Source organism: Tyto alba, unplaced genomic scaffold (genome assembly GCF_018691265.1).
Source record: "Tyto alba isolate M040663 unplaced genomic scaffold, T.alba_DEE_v4.0 Super-Scaffold_1000006, whole genome shotgun sequence".
Taxonomy (NCBI): domain Eukaryota; kingdom Metazoa; phylum Chordata; class Aves; order Strigiformes; family Tytonidae; genus Tyto; species Tyto alba.
The window spans coordinates 19934376-19956180 of record NW_024881272.1 but is presented as its reverse complement, the minus strand read 5'-3'; the positions used below and the strand labels follow the sequence as shown (position 1 = coordinate 19956180).

General features: G+C 36.5%; 1 protein-coding gene across 9 annotated transcripts in view; it reads right to left on the bottom strand.

Moving 5' to 3' along the window:
• TTLL7 (tubulin tyrosine ligase like 7) overlaps window positions 1–21805 on the bottom strand; it is a 75551-nt gene that overhangs the window by 47191 nt on the left and 6555 nt on the right. For 5 of the 9 annotated variants that reach the window (XR_006166901.1, XM_042806898.1, XM_042806864.1 and 2 more), the window contains 6 exons: window positions 20462–20662; window positions 8235–8410; window positions 7952–8080; window positions 6895–7016; window positions 6115–6182; window positions 973–1131 (listed from right to left, as the gene is read on the bottom strand). Coding sequence is in view for 8 of the 9 variants with exons in the window: in XM_042806898.1 (XP_042662832.1) it covers window positions 973–1131; window positions 6115–6182; window positions 6895–7016; window positions 7952–8080; window positions 8235–8259 (503 nt within the window). In the remaining variant the exon portion in view is untranslated. Of the gene's footprint in view, window positions 1–972; window positions 1132–6114; window positions 6183–6543; window positions 6694–6894; window positions 7017–7951; window positions 8081–8234; window positions 8411–11927; window positions 12004–13537; window positions 13782–20461; window positions 20663–21805 lie in introns of those variants that run through there. The other 4 variants (XM_033000529.2, XM_033000530.2, XM_042806876.1 and 1 more) reach the window with 4 other exon arrangements.

The window sequence follows — 21805 nt, the reverse complement described above, 5'->3', positions numbered from 1 at the left end:
ACTTTCAGTAGTAACCTGACTTAGTGATGTTGTTTGCAAAGCAGGACACTGATCAGTGTGAATAAGGATGGCATATATTAAGCTCAGTATTTCTGTATTCCAGTTTCCCCACATCAGAGTGAAAAATGGTTTATATATGGACTATAAACTAACAGTACCCAACTACATAGACCTTTAAAAAACTGTAATAGTTAATATTCTTCAGCACATAATTATTAACCCTGAATTCCCATAGCTTTGTTGCCTTGATCTTACCCTCTATTATTTATGATACATTTCAGTGTTCTGGTGCTGAATACTCCTAACATACTGAAGTACTTTCCAGGCTTTTCTCTGGATTATGCTGCTACTGTTCCTTTCAATTTATCAACTGTTTCAATTCAACTGCAGGTCACAGTCTCTTCAGAGTTATCCCTCCTCTGGCACAGGTATCACCTCCAACAGTGCCTCCTCTGTTTCTCCTACACCTCAGAGCTGCTGCTCTCAAATATTTTTGTGCTTCTCTGCCTGGCAGCAGCTTTAGTACACAATGTGGGGGTTGAGCTGGTCTTAGAACTGTGGAGGATCCTGATCTTCTTTCACATATGGCACCCCTGCAGCTCCCAGCCACCTAAACTCTGCTATTTATGCCCAATACACTCTCACTTCTAAGTCTAAGAGCAACAGATTAATCCATATATTTTTCATATAAATTCATAATTAAAATAATCCTGATATTAAGAATTACTTGAACATCAGAAAATGCATTCTCTAATTATACCACTTTCATAACAACATTAAAATATCACTTTGATTTAGCTTTATATCTTATCTGCTTCTGCTTGTTGCTCCTTCATCCAATACATGAACTTTCATACATCATACAACTGGAAATACAATCTTCTTACTAATACACAGCTTCTGTTAGTGTTTTAAATAGCATTGGATTTCACCTTTAGTGAGTGAGAAGACTGAAGCTAACGTACGACTTACCCATGTCCCATTGCACCATTAGCTGGTTTGACTATGAAAGTTTTCTGTCTACGTTTCTTCTTCAGTTCTTTTACATAGTTCTGAAACTGTGTGTATTCTGCAGGGAAGATCCATGTTCGAGGAATAAAACTGTACTCCTGAGGCTGACTCTTGATCATTCTGCAAAAAAGTGTAGTTGAGTTAAAATCCTTTAACTATTTTGATGCCTCAATCCTCTGAATTAAAAAGCATTTACAATAATTTGACAAGAAAACATTTTAGCAAAATGCTGTAATATGAAAGTAAACTTCTGCAGTTTAAGAACAGTTAACATACTCACATGCACACTTTAAGAACAAGAAAAGCAGACTATCTTGTGCATTTTTGCTTATTATGTTACTGGAATCCATCTCACTCCTGTTATAGTTTTTGTTCACTTACCCTGATGATTTAATGCTACTCCGTTTCCTTTGTTTGAGTTGGGTTTTTTTTTTGTTTTTTTCTTTTTCTTTCTTTGGGAAGGGTGGGGATATTTGGTAAGTGTTTTAATTTTCATATAGGTATGTGTTTGGGGATGTATGAAGACCAACACACACAAAAAAAAGAGGACCTGGAATATTTGGAGTTTCTTCACGGGTATAAGAAATAGTAATAACAAGGACTGAATTTCAAATTAAAATGGAAGCAATTTAAGAAGAGTTTTTTGTTTCTTTCTAGTCTTTTGATGGAATTTCAAAAGTAAGGAATTGTAGTAAATACACTTTGACACAGGTCAAGCAATTGCTCATGCACCTGTAAAACACACAAGCTTGGATTTGTGTTTAGTACCAGCATATTGTGATTGAGATTCCCTGAGCACCTTATTTAGACAGAAGAGAACAAAGAAATGCAAAGCAAGACAAGGGAGGAAAAAAAATAGAAGAACTAAAACAAAAATAAGGTTAAGACATCATAGGGAACAATCTCTGAAACTTAATCTGGTCAAAGGACGCAGCAAGATCCTGATCTCTCTTGCTTTAGTAGCTGTGGCAGCTGAGGTAGTAAGCATATCTCATTTTATAGCTCTGTTGCCTGTGCAGAAAAGACAAATAGAAGAAGAAAAATGGCAGAGAATTCAGTTAGTAGAAGTTTCCATCACCCAAAGCTGTGTATCTGGCAGACAGGAAGCATATACCCACACCAGACTGACAGTATGGGCTACATAGGTATGGGTTAGCTTTAAACAAGGTAGCTTTAATACTGGTTAACAGCCAAGTTATAGGAGCAATGTGGACTTGGTAGTACTATGCAGACTGGTATACCATAGTTCACAGCAGAATAAATTTAGTCTTTGCTGAGTTAAATACTGGTGCAGCTAGCTTGTTTCAGGTATTCATACTACGTGAAACTTCATACATAACTTCATATGAAATCAGTTAGGGTAACTCAAAACTACTCTGTAACATAGGGTGGACACATCTAAAATACAAATATTCCCAGGCCAACAGAAAGTGACTGGATGTTTAAAAATAGATTAACTGACATAGGAATTTCCCCAACTTCAATATTTTAAAAAACGGCATTATGATGAATTTTAATATTTTTCAATTAATTACAGATTTAGGTATACTTCTCCTTTTGTAATGAAAACTAATAGCATCAGGATAACTTAAAAGAGACTTACAATATCATTTCAATTTTTCTTTTCTATTATGAGCCTACATAACACCCCTGATGAAGCACAAGTCGCTTTTTCTTTAAGTGACTCAAATACCGATGGAAAAAACAGAGCCACCAATTACATCTGTAAGGCCAGGACTGTTGCCAAGCCCTACTGGTATAATAGATACACAGTCACCAAATTGTTTAGCCAACTACCCAGCAAACACTCTGCAGAAACCACAATAGCTATAGAAATCTTGAAGTACTGCATGAGACTCAGTGCTTCTGCAGCTTCATTGTAAATACTATTTCTACAAATCTGGTTTGATGAAAGCCACCAAATACTCAGAAAAAGTTTTAAAAAACATAAATAGGTATTATAATTCCTGATTCATGCATATTTTTAAACTACTCTCCATTTCCTATATTTTCACAAATGTTATTAACTTGCTAACTGAATAACTTATCTAGGCAGAAATTATCCTCTTTTTAGGCAAAAAGTAATTTCTGTGTTAGTTTCCATCCCTCTCCAAATTATTTATCATATGCATCCTGAAGTGTTATATGACAGAGACTTGCCATTTAACTTACTCACATGTTTCAATACACATACCCCCTACTCAATGAATATAGTTTCATGGTATTCTAGATATATTATTTCATGACTGCAAGCACATCAGCTCTCTGTGCCTTTTTCTATCTTATGCATAACTGGTTAGACTACAAACACTTAATAACATGAAGCAGAATACTTAACCATTGTTTACAAATCCTGGTGCTCACTAAAACTCAACAAAAGAATTCAGCCCTGTTCTTTCCCTGCTTGGCCCTATTTATAAATGGCTTAGAAACATCAACGAGTAGCTTGTGAAATCAAGACCCATTCCATTACAATAGCCCTATTTTCCAGCACATCTGCTATCCACTGCTGTTGGTAACCACTTTTTCACTGTGCTGCTCTATCATTTAGCCTTTGCAGTCCTTACCAGGAGGTCTGAGAATTAAACAGCAAATTACTGTTCTTCTGAGTGCTATTTTAGCTCACAGATGTGGTCAGACTGTGCTCTTGTTTCTCAGAGTGCTTTCTGTGCAAAAGAATCAAAAGTTTTAAACAAAACATAGGTTACTGAAGACATGATTTGTCAGTCTAATAATGCAGGTTCAGCTGCTTAGGTTTCAAGATCCTCTAACTTCTCAGGCATGAAAGGAGTTTAGTGGGTAGGTATGGGTGAGAATGATTCTTGGTCCATGATCAGTTCACAAACCTTTTAAATGGAAGCAAAAAAGGTGCTGCAAAAATGACTCTCTCAAACATGGGTCTGTTCCCCTTTCCATTCATCCTGTACACCTTCACCCCCACTTACTGTATTCATTAACCCCACTTATCCTTCACACGAGGAGATCTCATCTAAGAAACCATTTACAAATGGTCTCTAGTTGGCCCTACGATGGCACCTCTGCTTTTTTTTTTTTCTTCTTTTCTGTGTTCTGATTATTCCCCTTGAAAACAAGGCTTGTTCCTCCTTTTGTTCTCAAATACATTCCTGAGTGTATTTCTTCCATTACTCTGCATCTCTACACTTTCACTGCTGGGTCATCTTCTTTCTTATTACACATGCTCCATATTACATCACTCCCTTACATCCTTCTGCATGTGAAAACCACATTGATCTGTGATTCAGAGTGCCTGGATATTGGCTGTAAGAGGAATTCCTGAAGTGCAATTCCTCCCAAACAGCATTTGCCTCAGAGTCCAGTAGATTTGTTCTTTCGCTCCATTCTCAAGAGCTTGCACAAAATGGAAGCATGAGATCAGTACAACAACAAAGGTAGAAGTAAAAGAAAAAGAAGAGTCTACTCTCCACCAATTCTCAGCAATAGTTTCATGAACTTTCAATGGCACAAAATCCACAGCTATTCTGTACGAGTCAGTAAAAGGAACAGAAAAGACTGCATGCAGCAGAAAAGCAAAAGAACAGAATCAGTGTTTCTGCACAATCCTGATCTAATAAATTTTAAGACAGAACAGCAGCTGTATGGAACAAAATCCTCCACTACAGACAAGAGCGGGCCCAACCATGTATCCCAACTGACTTGTGATTTCACACACGTCTGTTTCACAAGCAGTCTGAAGGCATACCATTTTGACATTTATAAATTATGAATACGAAGTATTGAATTGTGAGGTCAGCACTGTGAAAAACAGACTGATTAAAACTCTGCTATATCTACTGATATTAAGTGAAGTCACACCATAGATATGTTTGACCCAGAGTTATCATATCAGAGAAACTAATCCCATCTTATATATAATATATTCAATCTCCACATTGAGTACCTTTAAACTGTTTGAAAGTCAGAATTCGGTAGGTTGAGAGGTATAATCAGAATGTATTGAAAACAATGTGTGCATGATAACAAGAACCTTTTCTCCATTTTGCACATTTTTTTAAAAATCACAGAATTGTAGCAATACACAGGGATACCACTGCCTACCAAGCTGACCAATGCAGTTTCACTGTTTCCAAGACCTCTCCAAATTGCTGTTTGCCTCCCTGTGCTATCTCTATGTTTTTACTTAGAGTTTAAGTCTAGAAGGAGCAGTGAAAAGTGCTTGTGTAGCATTTATTGACACAAGGAAGTTCTGGTCCACATGTAGAACACATAGACAACATAGCAATGCATGTAATATTTGCATCATAACAGTTGCATACTTTCTACACACTATGCGTTGTAGTCACAAAACAGAAAAGGAAATAGAGAGAAAGGAGATATCATATTACTTACATTCATATATGAAAACAAATTCTGTTCTGGTAACAGGAAATGCAGTGTAGGGCCCAAAAGCTTAACTCTATTAATCATTGCATTTTACACTAATTTAGATTAGAAGAATCAAAATATTCACACACATTTATCTCTAAACTCTTCCTTTTTTCCAGGCTGTTGAATCATTATTTAGTATTGTTTTCTTACAGGTCTTACTCACAGGTTCTCAGCTAGGACAATTCCTCAGAACCTAGTTATCCCGCTAGAGTGAGGAGAATTTATAATTAGACAAATGAGCCTCTCTGACTTATTTCTTATATAAATAGTAAGACACTTCACATTTTTTAAATTTTAGATACAAAACAATGTAGTTATTAATAATTTTAAACAAATAATATCCATCCACATACTAGTTATTTTTTTCTGTTCTACCATTATAGGATATATACCTGGGTCTATTATGTATTAAGTATATTATACAATCATTTAAGCATCTCCTACATTCTGCAATGCACAGACAGATAACTGAGCCGACACCATTTTACACTGAAGTCAATTGGAGAGATACAGTAGCCCACTCCAATGCTACAGATTCAGGACCATAGCCAAAGTTATTAAGAAACTCTGGAAATTATTCTTGGTCCTGTCATAGCCTCTTAGTAAAAATAAACAAACCTTACAAGCAACAATTCAGTATTGTACTGCACTAAATACTACAGCTGAAAAACTTCTTAATATTAAAAGAAAGATTACTTAGTCATGTTTCTTGCCAGAAAATCCTTTCTGCAGATCTCTCCCATTCCTGGAAAATGGTTGATTCTCTAAGGAAGAAGAAAAAAAGATAGGCAGTTGGGACTTCTTAGATTTCCTGGCATACCTAATACAATCATGTAAAATGTTCAACTGCATGCTCAGGCAAACATAATTAGTGTTACATATAAATTATTTAAGATAATATCTTACATTATACTATGTATTTTCATCAATACCAAATATGCTGTAAGTTGTATTCTCCTCCACCAGCATGAGTATGCACATTGATATTTAATTTCAGACATGAAACGAGACTATCATACTCTTATTAACAAAGCTATCTAGGAACAAAGAATGCTATCATAAATGGTAAAAAAATGAATTATTTATTCACAGAAACTGTGGAGAGAGCTCTTCTTGTTAACTTACAGCTTAAAAGCTTATGAACAACTTATAAATGATGTTTTGCATCTTCTTTCCAGCTCTGATCATTCACAACACCCAACTGGCAGACAAAAGCAAGAAAGAACCGCCCCAAATATTTAAACACCAGATTCCAAGTGGTATGAACAAGTAACTCTGGAAAAGAGAATAAGATTTTAAAATATGTAGAGGTATAGCCTTATTGAAGTCTGGTTGGCAGTGTTTTGTGGTTGGGTTTTTTTTTTTTTTCTCTCCATATAAACGTAACTGGCCAAAAGTGACACATTACTGAATGTTTCAGAGTAAAGCAGTAAGCAATTTACTGAAACATGTCAGAAATCCTAACTACAACTCTACCTGGTAGTTCCGAAGTTCAGCAATCTTTTCTTGTTGCACAGCAGAATCACACCATATAAGATTAGCTGTTTCATCTTCATCACGTGTTTTCACAAATCCCATTTCTCGTATCACTACACGTACTATGGAGAAATCGTATACTTAGGGATTATTTTTAATCTCTAAAATAAACTCATTTTCAAAATTTAAAAAAAAAAATCTATTAAGATTTTAAACACTTCCAATATTCAACTTGTATGAGAAAAATGCTGGAACACTAGCTACTCTTTATCTTACAATATTTCTATCAGTCTGTTGCAAACCTGTCATTACAAAGTTACAGCACCTTGTACTGAAGCTGGAATCAGAGCACTACCACTGATGGGAACTGTAAAGAGCTTCAGGAAATTCCACAATCACCTATCAAAAGTCCACTCGCACAGCTTTTAGATTTAATCTTGGCTATCACATACGTTAATTTTGAAACAGTGAAGACCGTGAGTGTCACTACAGACAGGGGACTAGAATGTCTCCTTAGTTAAGGTACAATAGTTACAAAAGAAAATGTATATATTATTTTAATATAAAAAAAGATAAAAGTGTTTATGTGCCAGACATATCTCAAGTTCTAGGAGAAAATATTTTTCTGAAGTAGTCCCAAGCATCAAAATACAAAACATTAGCAGATTTTATTGAGAAACTTCTGTATAATTGGAGTATTTAACACGAAATTTACACTGTTCATCATTCAAGGCCTTAAATAAACTTCCAAACACATAAATAATTCATAATTCAAGGGTTTTTCCACAGCCTTCTTGATTAATTAAGTTCTTGCATTTTAAGGTCCTTCCCTGAGTAACAAATGGGGAGTAACAGATGCAGTGTTCAAACCTATCAATTCAATGTTACAAAAAAAAAAAAACAAAAAACAAAAAAAAAAAAGGTATCTTACAGAAGAAAATCCTTTGGAAATGTCTCACTGTCACCTTGATGCACAGTCCATTAATTCACCTCATTAGTTAGTAATTCACTCACATCAGTGGCTATCAGTATGAAAACAAAATATGTAGCTTCCTACCAATTTCATATTTTGTGCCAGCAACATTTGCAGTGATGACTCCATTCTTCTTCTTTCTGACTTTTCTTTTAATTGTGCTTTGGTAGGGTAGTTCCGAACTCAAAGTCAGAGGAGCAGTTCCATGGTTATCTTTAAAAAATAATGTTGTAACTATCAACATCTTTATATCTCAAATAACGTAAACAAATGAACTAAAAATACAAACATTTACTTCATTGAAACTTAGAGGTACAAGCATAGTGAATAATTAATAGGCTACATTAAAAATCCAAGACTAGCATACCTCCCTCATTAGGCAAGGATGGCATTATAACTTAGGACAGTACAGAAGCCAAGCCCAAATTCCGTTCCAAGTTCTCAGAAAATGATGGAGCTGTCAAAGCCAACTTATTTAAAGATCCAGTCATACCATTTCAGTCTCTGGCTGTAGCAATTATTAGTTCTGGAATGGGTGGATATCTGTGTTTAAAAAAAAAATACAAGAGAAACTTTGCTATAGAGAAATCCCGAAAAAACATAAACAGCAAAAAGCTAATTATGGAAGTGCTTTTAATAACAAGTCAAAAGTAACGCTTATTTTAAAGATTGATCAAGTTATTGTAAATACAAAACTTTGTTCATTACAATTTAATTGTTTTGTTCCAGGGAAAAATCATTTTGCAGTGTTAGTTTTCAAATTTAGATTGTATTACCTCATTTTCTTATTTTCATTTGTGTATGGGAGATTTTGGACATGAAAATAGGTAATACTGAATTCAATCAATACTGCAAACTTTTATGTCCATGAAGGTCACCGAATTTTTAGAAATTTTAAACTGTATTTTGCTTAAAAATTTAAAATCAATCACAATGTATTATGTGTTTTCAGGTATTAAATGGGTAATAACTGAAATCACTTTAACAATCTTTTTTCACATCTTCATTTTTCAACATTTAAATTTAACTTTTTTTTTTTTTTTTATGATTACACTATAATATGTGAAAATACCACATATTAAAAATTTTTTTGGATCCAGCTTAAGCACATTATAACAATGGGCTAAAATATTCAGAAAAAACCTTCAGGAATAAAATGATTCTAAATACACTGTTACAACAAAGTCTGCAAGGAAACAAATGCTATCTTTGGCAGGCTGCCTCAAACAAATCTGCAAGTTTTTGAAATATATACAATATAAGTTTCTGATTTTTAGATGATTTCATTTCTTTTCTGCAGGTATACATGTTAGATTAATTTATATCGTCGCTTGTGGCGATAGCAAAAACTTATTTTAAATAGCTTTATCTAGAGCATGAGGAATTTCTTCTGCTATAAATAGCAGAAAATTACAGTAAAGTCAAATGCAGCCATGACTTATGATGCAAAACATATTTGGTTATAAGATTAGACAAAATGTGCATTAGAAAAATTACCAAAACATTACTTATAAATCCTCATTTTTTATTTCAGTGTGTGTGTACACAGATATCAGAGAGAAAGAGAGGTACAGTTACATTCTGGACAAGTCACTCTTTTGGTAAGAAAATATAAAAGCAGATACTTTGAGCTGCAAGATCTTATTGCCTTTCAAGATAGAAATTTACCCTTAACAGCCCATTAACACAAAGGATAAAACCAACAGATTATGATTGTTGCCAGCGTACTGGTGGCCAAATTCTGCTTTGTAGCAAGACAAACAAATCTCCCTCATGTCCCTTTAGTAGAGTGCTACAAATTAACACTAAAGCACGGCCCTGTGCATTTATCCAGAAAGTAAGAACATAAGATGTTTTACACACAGATACAATGTTCGACAGCACAGTAGTAACACCCAGCCATACCTACTTGCAACATATTTTCATGAACCAGAATTCTCTAAGAAAACTTCCTCAAACTGAACTAAAACTGGCGGGTCATTTTCAAGTTTTAATATTTTGGATGCCATCACGTGGTGGTCTGAAAGTCCTCCTGCCTGCTGGCCTAGTAAAATTAGACACAGAGATGGGAAAGCAAAGCATTCATCTTCCTTAAAACCACTGTGAAGGAAAAGCAGTGCTGGGCACAATGAGTCACTGAGTATTGCATGCTATCTGTTTCTCAAACTCAGAATACCACCAGAGTACAAGACATGTTTAGTTCCTGGGAATAATACTGAAGTATGTCTGTCAGCCAGTTAAGGACTTCTATGAACATATATAGCAGTTGTGCCTCTGCTGTACTAGCTAAAAACTTTTAACAAATTTGGAAGAATGTCAAGATGACTAGTATTTCCATGTGAATAACGTCAGCCCTTACTAACACAGCATGATTTACAAGCTATGATATGGTAATAAAAACTAAGCAGTCACAGAGCTTTCATTCAGGTTAGACACAGAAAAATATCTGCCCAAAGTTACTATAACACATTGTATTCTGAAGGTGAACCACAAAGCTCCAAACTGCACTATGTTGTTGAATTACTGTTTTCCTTTATATAGAAACTATTCTACTCTTCTGAGAGCATACTCTTTAAGGATTAAATAGAAAATCACCAACACTCAAGGTCCAAGACTTTCAACCAGTCAACTTGTTAGCATACATACATGAGTTGATGGTGAAGATTTATGGTCACCTTTAGAGTATCCTATGGACAAGTAGTAGTTTGTCTATATGGACAACAAAGAAATTGGACCAACTCTCACAAAAACGCCTGCAAAGTGATCGTTGAAGTAACTCTTTTCTTGACAAGATTACAGATGATATAATTTTTATCAGAGCCGAAGCATACACTCCTCTAATGATGTCAAATCTTGTTACAAAGACACATGCAGTCTATTCGTCAAATCCTCATTTAAATCTAATTCTTCAAAGACAAAATGGAGCTTTGCTGTACTCTGTATTCAAACTTACTCTAGGATTTTCACAATCACTGTCCTATACCAATAAAGTTAAACTGTATTCTGCCTTGAGCTTGTATATAATAATATAAAATTGTTTTACAATTGCTTCACTTAACTGACCTATCTCCAAACGACCATTTCACCAAATATCAAAACAGCAGCAGTTCCAAATTAGTAGCTTTCAAAAATATTTTACATAGGATGCAGTCCTTCCCTTTGTTCCTGCTGGACCCATCTCCTTCCAAAGGGCAAATATGGGTCCAATTAAATTGGAGAGTCTCAGTTTTTCTTCCCATCATCTCAAGTGACAGATGAGAGGTACAGCATCTCATCTAGGGGAACACGTTACCCAGAGCACTAGCTGTGAGTTTCAGGCTAAACCATGGGAGCAGTAGACTTGGCCCTGCTTAGACCTCCATGCTTGGTATATCCCCAGTGCAGTACCATGAGAAGTTCCATTTGCGCAGCAAGAAAACCTAAAACCAGAATACTGAGGAAGCTGCAATCATCCCAAGATGAGCACATCTCTAACTGGGGGAATGGGTCACTTGGGAGAGACAGGAATACATCTGAGAAAGCAATAAATGAAGGACTGTTGCTGAGGAGAGGGAGCTGGAAGGAGAGGGATACATACTGACAGCACTGAGGTACAACACCGCAATGCCACAGGCCCTGGCAGTCACAAGCTCCCACACATCTTTCCTCTTTTTGACTTCTGTACAGCAGAAATCATCCCAGAGTTGCTTCATTCTCTAACCCAGGTCCTCCCCAGGCACATTTTTCTAGCTCACATCTCTTGATTTGTTATTATTACCCTGCCCTACTCCCAGATCAGAGCACTGCTGTCTCAGGCATGCTGAAGAAAAAGGCTTGCAGCGCAGACTGGTTTGCGAGCAGCCTCTGTCACCCCGATGGAATTGCCAGTTCCAGGGCAAAGCTTATTGCAGGGCCCACCGGATCATGCAACAGTAACGGCAGCAGCATGGTCAGGTTATGTTTACATCACATGCTTAGTCAGTCTTTATAACTGTGACAAGTTTTTACTTATAAAATAAGCATAACCTATAACCTGCGTTCAGCTACAACAATGTAGAGGCATATCTCTTTAGTAACCTACCTGAAAAGATCTAAGAGATCACAATAACATGGAAGAAAGTAGTATATTTCCAAACTGGAATTGAAAGAGCTTGCTTAACCTTGGTAAATCAGCAATTGGGAATCTCTAAATTCACACTCAGAGAAGGATTGTAGTTCCTGCTGTATGTACCATTTCTCTCCTGAAATCATGATACAAACAAATTGGTGAAGGCTTGTTGCTCACTTATACTGATTCAAAATGGTTAACCTATAAATGGAGAAAGACTTGTGAAGAAGAAATGAATGCACTGTCCTCAGGTGAGCACACTCTTATACAAGCAAGCTCTTTGAGTAGAAGTGTTCCAGAGGGGGAAAAAAAAAAAAAAAAAAAAAAAAAAAAAAGATCAGATGTTATCTTTACTGTTTCCTGACAAAGGTGTGAGAGAGACAGCAAGAAAGATACACTGCACACAATCCTGTCCTAGAAAGAGACATAAGAGAAAAAAGAAGGGGGGGTGGGGAGCATGGGGTGGAGGGAAGGAACTTCTTTCCCCCAGGGACAGCAGAGGTAGGGTACTCTTTCTGGAGACATAAGTGTTGCACACAGACAGGGACCAAAGCAGATGCTTGAATCCATCTAAAGGAACAGTCTAAGCAAGGTACGAGGGTGTCTGGGTGAAGAACAGGGGGCAGTGGGAAGAAGGGGTTTGTTTCATAGTTAACAGGATGATCCATGTTTCCTTGATAACAAGTTGCGATATGTTGTAGAAAATTAAAAATTAAGAGGTTTTTTTGCTGTTACACAAATTGTGTCGTAAGAAGTTAGTAAATTGCCTGAAAAATATTCTTCTGGCCTAAATTATACAGAAATATTTTTGAACAAATCCCTCTCTTATTACCCAAGTTAATTGCTCCATACTGCTCACAAGTGGCCTCTGCCTTTCATGGTCCTTGACTTTACATACTGATGCATTGTGGAGCTGAAAAGGTTATTTTTTAATCTCTAAATAGGAATTGCATGGCATCAAACTCTTTTTTTTTTTTTTTTCCAAAGTATCCCAGCAAAAGGTTGAATTCACCAGATCACAACAGATAAAAGGGAGTCAAATTAAAACTTAGAATACAGTGGTGCAACTTGAGAATCTATTCCAAAGAACATTCAAGTCAGTGAGATTCTTCAAGCAAACTTGGATCATACCAGTAACTATGAAACCACTACCATGTAATCTAACAAAATGAGACTAGACTGCATATGCATATTTTAAATAGATTTAATCTAATACATTTAAGCATTAACAATGGTAGAAACATCTACTAGCAAAATACTCCATGTTCCAAAGCTGGGACAATGCTGTATCACTCAACGCACTGTTTTTAATGTGAACCTCTTTCTTGCTTCTAGCTATTGTGACACTACTGGTGACCAGCTTGAAAAGCTCCACGGGCTCTGCATGTGCTTAAACTTTACATATATGAACTGAAAATGTGACTTCAGATCTTAAGCCATGGCACATATGACAAGACCTCTCAAGGACAACTAACATTTCTTAAGTGTCATCTTATTTACCTAGGTGAAATGCTACAAAAACTGGATTGTCAGTTTTATTTTAATTTCCTGCATTCTTTGTGTACAGACAAGTAATCACTCACCAACAGTGGAATATTTTAGAATAGATTTTAATACTAGCAGATCTCTTTCCTCTGAGCCCATTAGTGCAATTTACTCAGTGCTGTCAAAAGTGTCTGGAAATGCTCAATAGCTGGGAAGAAATCCACAAAGCTCCTGACATATGGAGCTTCCACTCTGAAATGGAGACACACTGAAGATACAGTTATAGAACTTGGCAGATGACCATAGGGACAGAAGGACAGCATCACAGCACTGCAATTCCCACTCCCCGATCAGCTGGAAAATTAAAATAGAAAAAATTACACAGAAACATGAAAAAGAAAGAAGTGAATCAGAGCGCTGACCTAGCAGACATCTCAGTTCTGGGGGTCTTTTTTTCAATCTAAAGTTAAATAATTTTTTTGCTCCCTTAGATCTTGGAGTGTGAGAGTCTGGATATACCATAGTGAGGGGTCTGCTGTTTATTACAGTTATAGAAAACTATACTACTGTTGATCTGGAATTAAGCTATAAAATGCAGATTTAAAATGAGATGAAGACATTAACAGAAATAATAATAAACAAAAATGTGTTTTTCAGTACCACCCTCAAATAGCAAGGTAATAACAATTTGCAGTAATTAAATTGCAGAATTAAAAGCCTCATACCCCTTCACAATTTTTTCTAACATGTGTCTTGACAAAATGTATTTTGAAGTGTTCCTGCTACAAGCAAGCAAGCAGTTTTATGGTAACATGCTAAAAGAACAATTTGGTGGCAAGTTCTCACTCCTACAGAGAAATTCTAAATGCAAAAAGCAATCCTCATTTTGAGGCTCAGTGTGTCAAAGTGATAAGCTTGTTTTTAAAAGGCTATCTGTCAGCTGCTTAAAAATGCATACACATCAGGGTTTGGTTCAAAATATTCTTAAGTCAAATGAAATCTATTAATTTCAACACCCCTTGCTCTCACCATCAAATGAGATGAGATGTTTATTCAGCAGTTCTTTCAGATAAAGTCAATGTACAGAGTTCTCAGGTGTTTGATTTGCTAAACAGACAGCTACAAGCTACACAAGAATACAAACAGCAAGATTTACACAATTTAAAACTTCTTTGAATCATGCAGTTCTGTAAAACAATTCTCTGAAGTAGTTTATCCAAATGGCCAGCATTTATAAAATTTGCAAAATTTCTCTGAACTACCAAAATGACCAAACCAAGCTAAGGTAACAGAACTCTGCTTCTGAATCCATAAATTACAGTTACTTTTGTGTGAGTTTAACCTTACAATTGTCATTTCCCATTTGAAACCCCAATCAGTAAAGGCCCTAGAATCAGTCTTAGACTTCCGCAACACACCTTTCATAGTAAATGTAATTTTACACTGCCTGAAAGCATAAACTATCCTGACCCTTCCAGTCTACCTTTAAAACACAATGCAGAATAGCATCTGCGTCACAGTTGTAAACCTGTATCTTTTGCTGGAGAACATAAAAGGTGCGTTATCTTAAATGGTTGGAGTCTGGCCAGAAGATGACCCTTCAGTGCCAGCTCTGAGGCTCAGCCACGCACGTCAGCACAGAGCCCCAGGGGCTTTGTGGTCTCAGTTCATGGGAGATTTTCTTTTGGTCTTTCCTGACTTTGCACTACCCAGCTTTCAGTTGAGTTTTTTCATTATTTATTATCACAAAAGGTCTATGACATGGCAAGTATATATCCCTGATTCAGAAAACAGGAAATGTATTAGAAGGTGTTAAGATGGTGGAAGTGTCACAACATAAGAGTTTCATAGGAATTAATAATTTCCTACTCACAATATACAGAGATCAGAATTGGACACAAAAGTAATAATTTTTTTCTTTTCAGTGTTGTCTTGAAGCAATATTGCTTCTTTTTGTGTTCATCCATTTTCCAAAAGGAAACTTCAGATCCTTGGCCAAATGTAAATCAATGTCAAAGCTTTCAGAGCTGAAGATTGATTTTCTCTTTAAAAAATGACCTCCAAAGTGTCTTTCATCACAGAGCACACAATGTGACTATCTGTTGGCTCATTCTCACCCTTCAAAAGCCCTTTCTAATGTGATAACATATTTCAGACAGTTAGCAAATTGAGTATTATGGAGTTCCATCGTTATGTTCTGAATATTGAAAGAGAGGGCCATCAAAGAAAGTGAGACAGAATTAAAAGACTACAATAAAAAGGACAAGGCTTGAGCCTCTTTCTTGTTTAGTAAAACACAGGAAATATATTAATTGGCAAGTGCAAAGAACCTGTATGACTTACAAATCAATGATTCGTAAATAAAATACAGGGAATTTTTAATAAACATCATTTAGCATTCAAAATAGCAAGGAAAAATATTTTAAAAATAGCCCAAACAACCCAAAGTGTAAACATGCTTTTTATACAGTAAAATCTTAATTTCAGAAAATATATACCTGATACCTGCATCACTTGCTGCTAATATCAGCTTTAATGTTCTACTCTCTGTCAGCAAAAAAGCATAGACAATGCATAGGTCTTTTAGTACTGTTCACCACTTCATTAAGTGTTGATAACACCATAAATCTGTCAGCAGAACAGAAAGCATTCCTAGCCCCTGATCACAGTAAGTTCCACTGAACTCTGCTAAATGGAAAACCATCACTATTTATCCTAACTACCTACCTCAGCAACACCAACAATCATTCCACCTTTATTTAAAATAGTGTTGGAGTGACCTAGGCATTTTCAGCCCAGAAACATACACTACATTAGAGTGCATTGGCCACATCAGCTCTGCAAGCTGAGTGGCATGATACCTACTGCCCATAGGAGGGCTGGACCCGTCACCTCAAATGAAGCAAAAAACAGCTGAAGAAACCTTCTCTGATTTTTCTTGGGGACCATGAATGCAGAAAACCGTGCCGACTGCCAGACTGCCATGCATTAAGGGCCAACGCTCTTTGTGGTGAGACAGTCATGGCCACTAATGAAAGAAACAGAGATGATAAGGTGCAATAATGATTATGTGTAATAGCAACATTGAAGTCTGACATTAACAGTGTGGTTTTGGTAGGGGAAAGGGTAAACAAGAGAGAGTTAGGAGAGGAATTGAGTTGTGGCACCTGTGGAAACATCTCTGCTCTGCTTTTGACACTGCAGTGTGCCATACATGCTCTTCAATACAGCATGTCAACATGCACCAACACGTACTACAGGGTATTTTAAATTGTGTACACCACACACTAATTACTGCTGGAATTAAACTATTCATTTCTTTTTCTGTCATTCACTTCTTAAAAGATTTATTTCTCTAGCAAGAGTTAATGATCTTAGGGGTCTACAAGACAGGACAATTGAACATTTTACTTATCTCAGCATAGTTGTCTTAGTATAACAGAAAAAGCACCAATCCTTTAATGAAACCGATACATTTGCAATGATTCGTTCTATTATAAATACTCCTGTGAAGAGATTTACTAAGGATCTTGGGGAATAAAGGGAAAAAAGAAAAAAGGATATCTTTAGAAGGTTCCCCCTCACATCAAATTCTGCCTCCCTTGCTTCAAGTTGGTGGCATTGGCTTGGTATGAAAACAGCCTCAAGTTCAGGGATACAAGAACACATATATGGTTAAAATCATTTCTACAGACCTCTGTGTATTGCAAGAACCACATCTTATCTCCACATGAAGTCTGACCCATTTTGTCTCCTATTTACAGGTCTACAATTCATAGAACTACTTCAGCATCTCTAGACATGGACCGCAGTTATCACACATGGCCCACAATGACTCTGAGGATTACATCATCCTAATTTACATGCTTCCACATAGCAATGTTCTCTAGTTTAGCAACAAAGATGACACTTCCACAGCAGCCTGAAATATAAATTGGCAGACATTAGCCTGCGGTTTCAGCACCTGATGTGTACATGTTAAACAAAAAGCAGGCCTCGAATAAGCTACCAAGTGCACTCACAAGAAACATCTATTTAAAGTCTTCTTGACCGTGAAAGTACAAGAAAGGTGCTCTTACATGATCACCAAACTGTTTATCACATTATACTGACACTTCCCACTACAGATCAACTTGCTGAGCTTCACTGGGAGTACTCGTATGCTTGTATGAGGGTCGGTAGACCTCTAATATTTCAATGACTGTGCCACATTCTTCTACTCTGTAAAGAATAAATGGAAGTCAGAAATATTCATAGTTGGCCTACAGTATCATTAGGACTACTCCAACAAACACTCAGTGCTAGTAATATTTTACAAATAGCTGATAAAGCCAGCCAGAAACTCCAGCAGCTACAGAACATTTCAGCAAAAACATGCCTTCCTCTCCACAGCTTAGTATTTGGGGCTTGGTGGGGTACCACTGATTTGAAAATATTTTTGTAAATGAAAGCAGGAGAAAATCAGCAGTTTCAAAAGGATGCGAGTCCTCAGGAGCTTCTCGAACTGGAATTGACCCAATTTATAAAAAATCCTTTAAAAGGCTGGATTGACTCCAAATGCTCTGTGTCACGCTATTTTTGTCCATTGTAGGGGATCTAAAGAGAATCACTATCCTCATCAGTAATGAGATGAGACTCCAGTATCCTACAACAAGATTATTTTGTGTATATACTGCTCACCTGTAGAGAAATACAGTATGTAGTCAGAAAGCCTAGAAAAATAACATGCTTTAAACATTGACCCTAAATTGAATACTTTGAATAACCAAAACAAGAAAGAAAAATTAAGTGCATCAGACTTCATACTCACTAGCTCTACTTTTTGCTTAAAAGAACAAAGCATGAGAATAACCTACCAAAACTAATATACCAGGCTACACTTGAAGTCACGGGATCAGAATAATGTACTTTCTGAATGATAAGTACAGCATTACTGCTCCAACCCTGTAGTATTAAACAGTTTATTTATTAAGTAATCATACATTGCCTCTGAGCAACAGAGACCATAGTGACATTAGCATAGTAGCTTTTAACGTAGTTTAAAATAACTCCAAAATCTGAGGAGATAACTGCCCTAAGCACACCTATTTGCCTTTATTACTTTAATCACAGCAGCTGCACAGTTCCAAGTTCAGAACAATATCACAGTTAGTCCTGTTCTCATCCATCATAGTCAACTCCCAAAAAGTAACACCTAAAAGCAATTGGCTCTGGAGTGTGTGTTTGGTTGGTTACTCTGGGTTAAAAAAAACAAAAAAGAAAAAAAGCCATTGTGTGTTGGTTAAGAGCTATCCTTGAGAAATGTACTGAAATAAAAGTCCTCAGCCAGAGGCTAAAGCAGTGTGATATTCAATTAATTTAGCAGTGCTCAGTTTGAGTTTTCACTTGCTTAATCTTATATTTTTAAAGTGTGCATTCTTAGTGAAGCAGAAAGGCATAAACTTATACACTCAAATACATGCTGGCAGCAAAGTTAACTGGTTTTCAAATATTCAAAAGAAACAAATACATTAATTTCTTATTATGTTATAGCAACACACACCACCAACACCCAAAATGAAACATGACTGAGAACTGATCCACATAGTCCTTTTTTTAATCATCATATTAACTTAGGCTGAAAATTACAATGTTTATTGTTTTGTGCTTCTGACTCACAGACATATCACACCCTCCATACTACAGAAGAATTTTTTGTAGCCAGGGAGTATTATATTTATCTGATAACCACAGATAAGGAAAAAAGAAATGCACCAAACTGAGCCAAATGCATTTATAAATTCAAAGGTATGGAAAAGTTACAACACACCTATTCACCGGAAGAATAAATCTTTCAGTAAATGTTTAATGCAAAGTGTTAGTACAAATGAGAATGAAGAAGTCCATTGATAAACCAAACAGAAAGAAATAGAGAATAAACTGGGATTCATAGTTGGTTATTGTTACAGAACTCTCAATATTATTTCAAAAACATGAAAATTCTTCCCAATTGTTTATGCTCCTTAGATTGCTCAAAGCAAGAAAGAGCTTTTCTCCAGGAAATTTCCCAGTTCCACCATTTGGAAGAAATGTACACAAAGTACATTTGTCTCAAGTCTACAGTGTAAGTGAGATCAAGCCATACGTAATAAGATATGCTCTGTAGCCCAGTGAAGTAAAAATAGACATTCCTGTTGACTTTTGTGAAGTTTATATCATAGTGTTTCAGTTCCACAACAATCCTTCTGGTGGCACAGTTCAAGAATATAATTAAGACAGATTTGGTAACAAGACCAACCCATATCTCATCCAGGTCAAAAACTACAGTCCATCTAAATCAAACCTTTGTCACAGTAGAGATTACTGACTTGCCTCTGAACTTCTCTATTTCTTGACAAGGATTATAAGATTCAAGAATCACTTTCAGAACTGCTTGGCTGTCTAGACACAGTGCTTCATATTTTATAGCTTACGTAGGATTCACAGGTTCAGAAACAGAAATTACTGTGCAGGTGATGTATACATATATCACTACAGAAAAACCTTCATGCTGTTCTCCAAAAGCATATTTTGTCTAACTAATGGATCTAGACTTACTGTATTCAGAAGATGCTCCTGAATCCATTTCTCTATTATAATGAAAGATAAACTGGGAGATCAAGAATGGATCAGAAAGAGCATAAAAATGGAGAAAAGTTGCAAGAACCCTAAAAAAATAACTCATTCCAAAATTTATGTGGTGGATAGAACGCATAAGTATTCAAACTAAAGACAATGTACTTCAATTAACAGTCTACAATAGAGAGCAATGGTAGGGGAAGGAAAAAAAAAAAAACACAACTTAGTAGCACCATGTGGCAGGATGATATACCAAATTCTTCTGCATACAAATTACTGATAAGAGTGCAAAATGTTTATTTATAATGTATTTAACTGACAAGATTACATACTGCAGAATAAACAGTCATACCAGGACCTCCTACTGATACAGAAACAGATTTAAAATAATTCTTCAGTAGAAGTAGCAAAATGAAATCACTTACCACTAGTGTTGCATTGCTGAAATTATATGAAGATTCAGCCCTCTGGAAAGAGATTTTTCTATCAGTAATTGACAGCTGATACAGTTTCAGACAGTGCTGGTACACCAGGGAGAGACATGCCACTGCAGCAGCTCCTTCCCATTTATCCTATCCCTGGTACTTTTTAGATCTCTTTCTTAACCCCTTCTAGGTATTTTCTCCCTGTGTGTTGGGTGAAAAGAGAAAGGCATGATACATGTTATAAGAAAATAATGCATCATTTCCCACTTAGAGTGTGACAAGAGCTGTGGGCAGAAAGTCAGTAGGATTTAGCCATAATGATAAAGAGAAGTAAAATCTAAAAACAGAAAATGACTCAGTGACTGGGAAGGAGTTATACCAGAGACATGAGGTACTGTAACCAGAACAACGATTTCTCCAAATGTAGAATTAAGTGGTGTCTTGGTTTGGGCTGAAATAGAGTTAATATTCCTTTTCAGGGATTAGATGAGTGCTGTGTTTTGGATTTAGCTTTGGGTTTGGTATGGGAAAAATGCTGATAGTACACTGATGTTTTCAGCTGCTACCGAGGCTTCAAGGACTCTCCGACTCCCCACGTCCTGCCCGTGCGCAAGGGCACAGGGAGCAGGGAGGGAGCACGGCCACAGCACCTGACCCTAACTGGCCAGTGAAATATTCCATATTATGGAACGTCATGCTCACTATATACAGGAGGGATGGTTGGGAAGGAGCTCTCTCTCTCTCTCTCTCGCTTCCGGGATTGCGATTGCGGGATCTTGGTATCTCGGGGTCGCTGGCCGGGAACGGGCTGGGGATTGGTTAGTGGGTGGTGAGCAATTACGCTGTACATTGCCTGTTTATATATTTCTTTTTGTTTTCCCCCTAGCATCGTTATTGTTCTCGTTTTATTGCCATTATTAAACTGTTCCTATCTCAGCCTGCGAGTCTCCCTTCACCCCTCTACTTCCCTCCCCCATTCCCAGGCGGGGAGGGGGAAGGGAGGGTGATTAGCTGCGGGGGTTGCCGATCAGGCCCAAACCACAACAAGTGGTCAGGATGACAGCAACATATAATAGTAGCAGAGAAATAAGCTAAAGAAGATGAATAGTTCATAATTTGCTATAATAAAAATGGTTATGATTCTCTTCCAGCCTTTGAATTCAGGTTCTGAAATCAAACTAACTTGATTGCAGTAAGGCCAGGATTACAACCTTATAGACCAATTTTTAAACCAAATCAAATCTTAAGTGATGGAAAGTGAAATGTTAGTTCCTTTCCTGGGATAATTCTTTCTGTAGTTTGAAACCATTCACAATTCTTAAACTTGGTTGTTTTATTTTACTA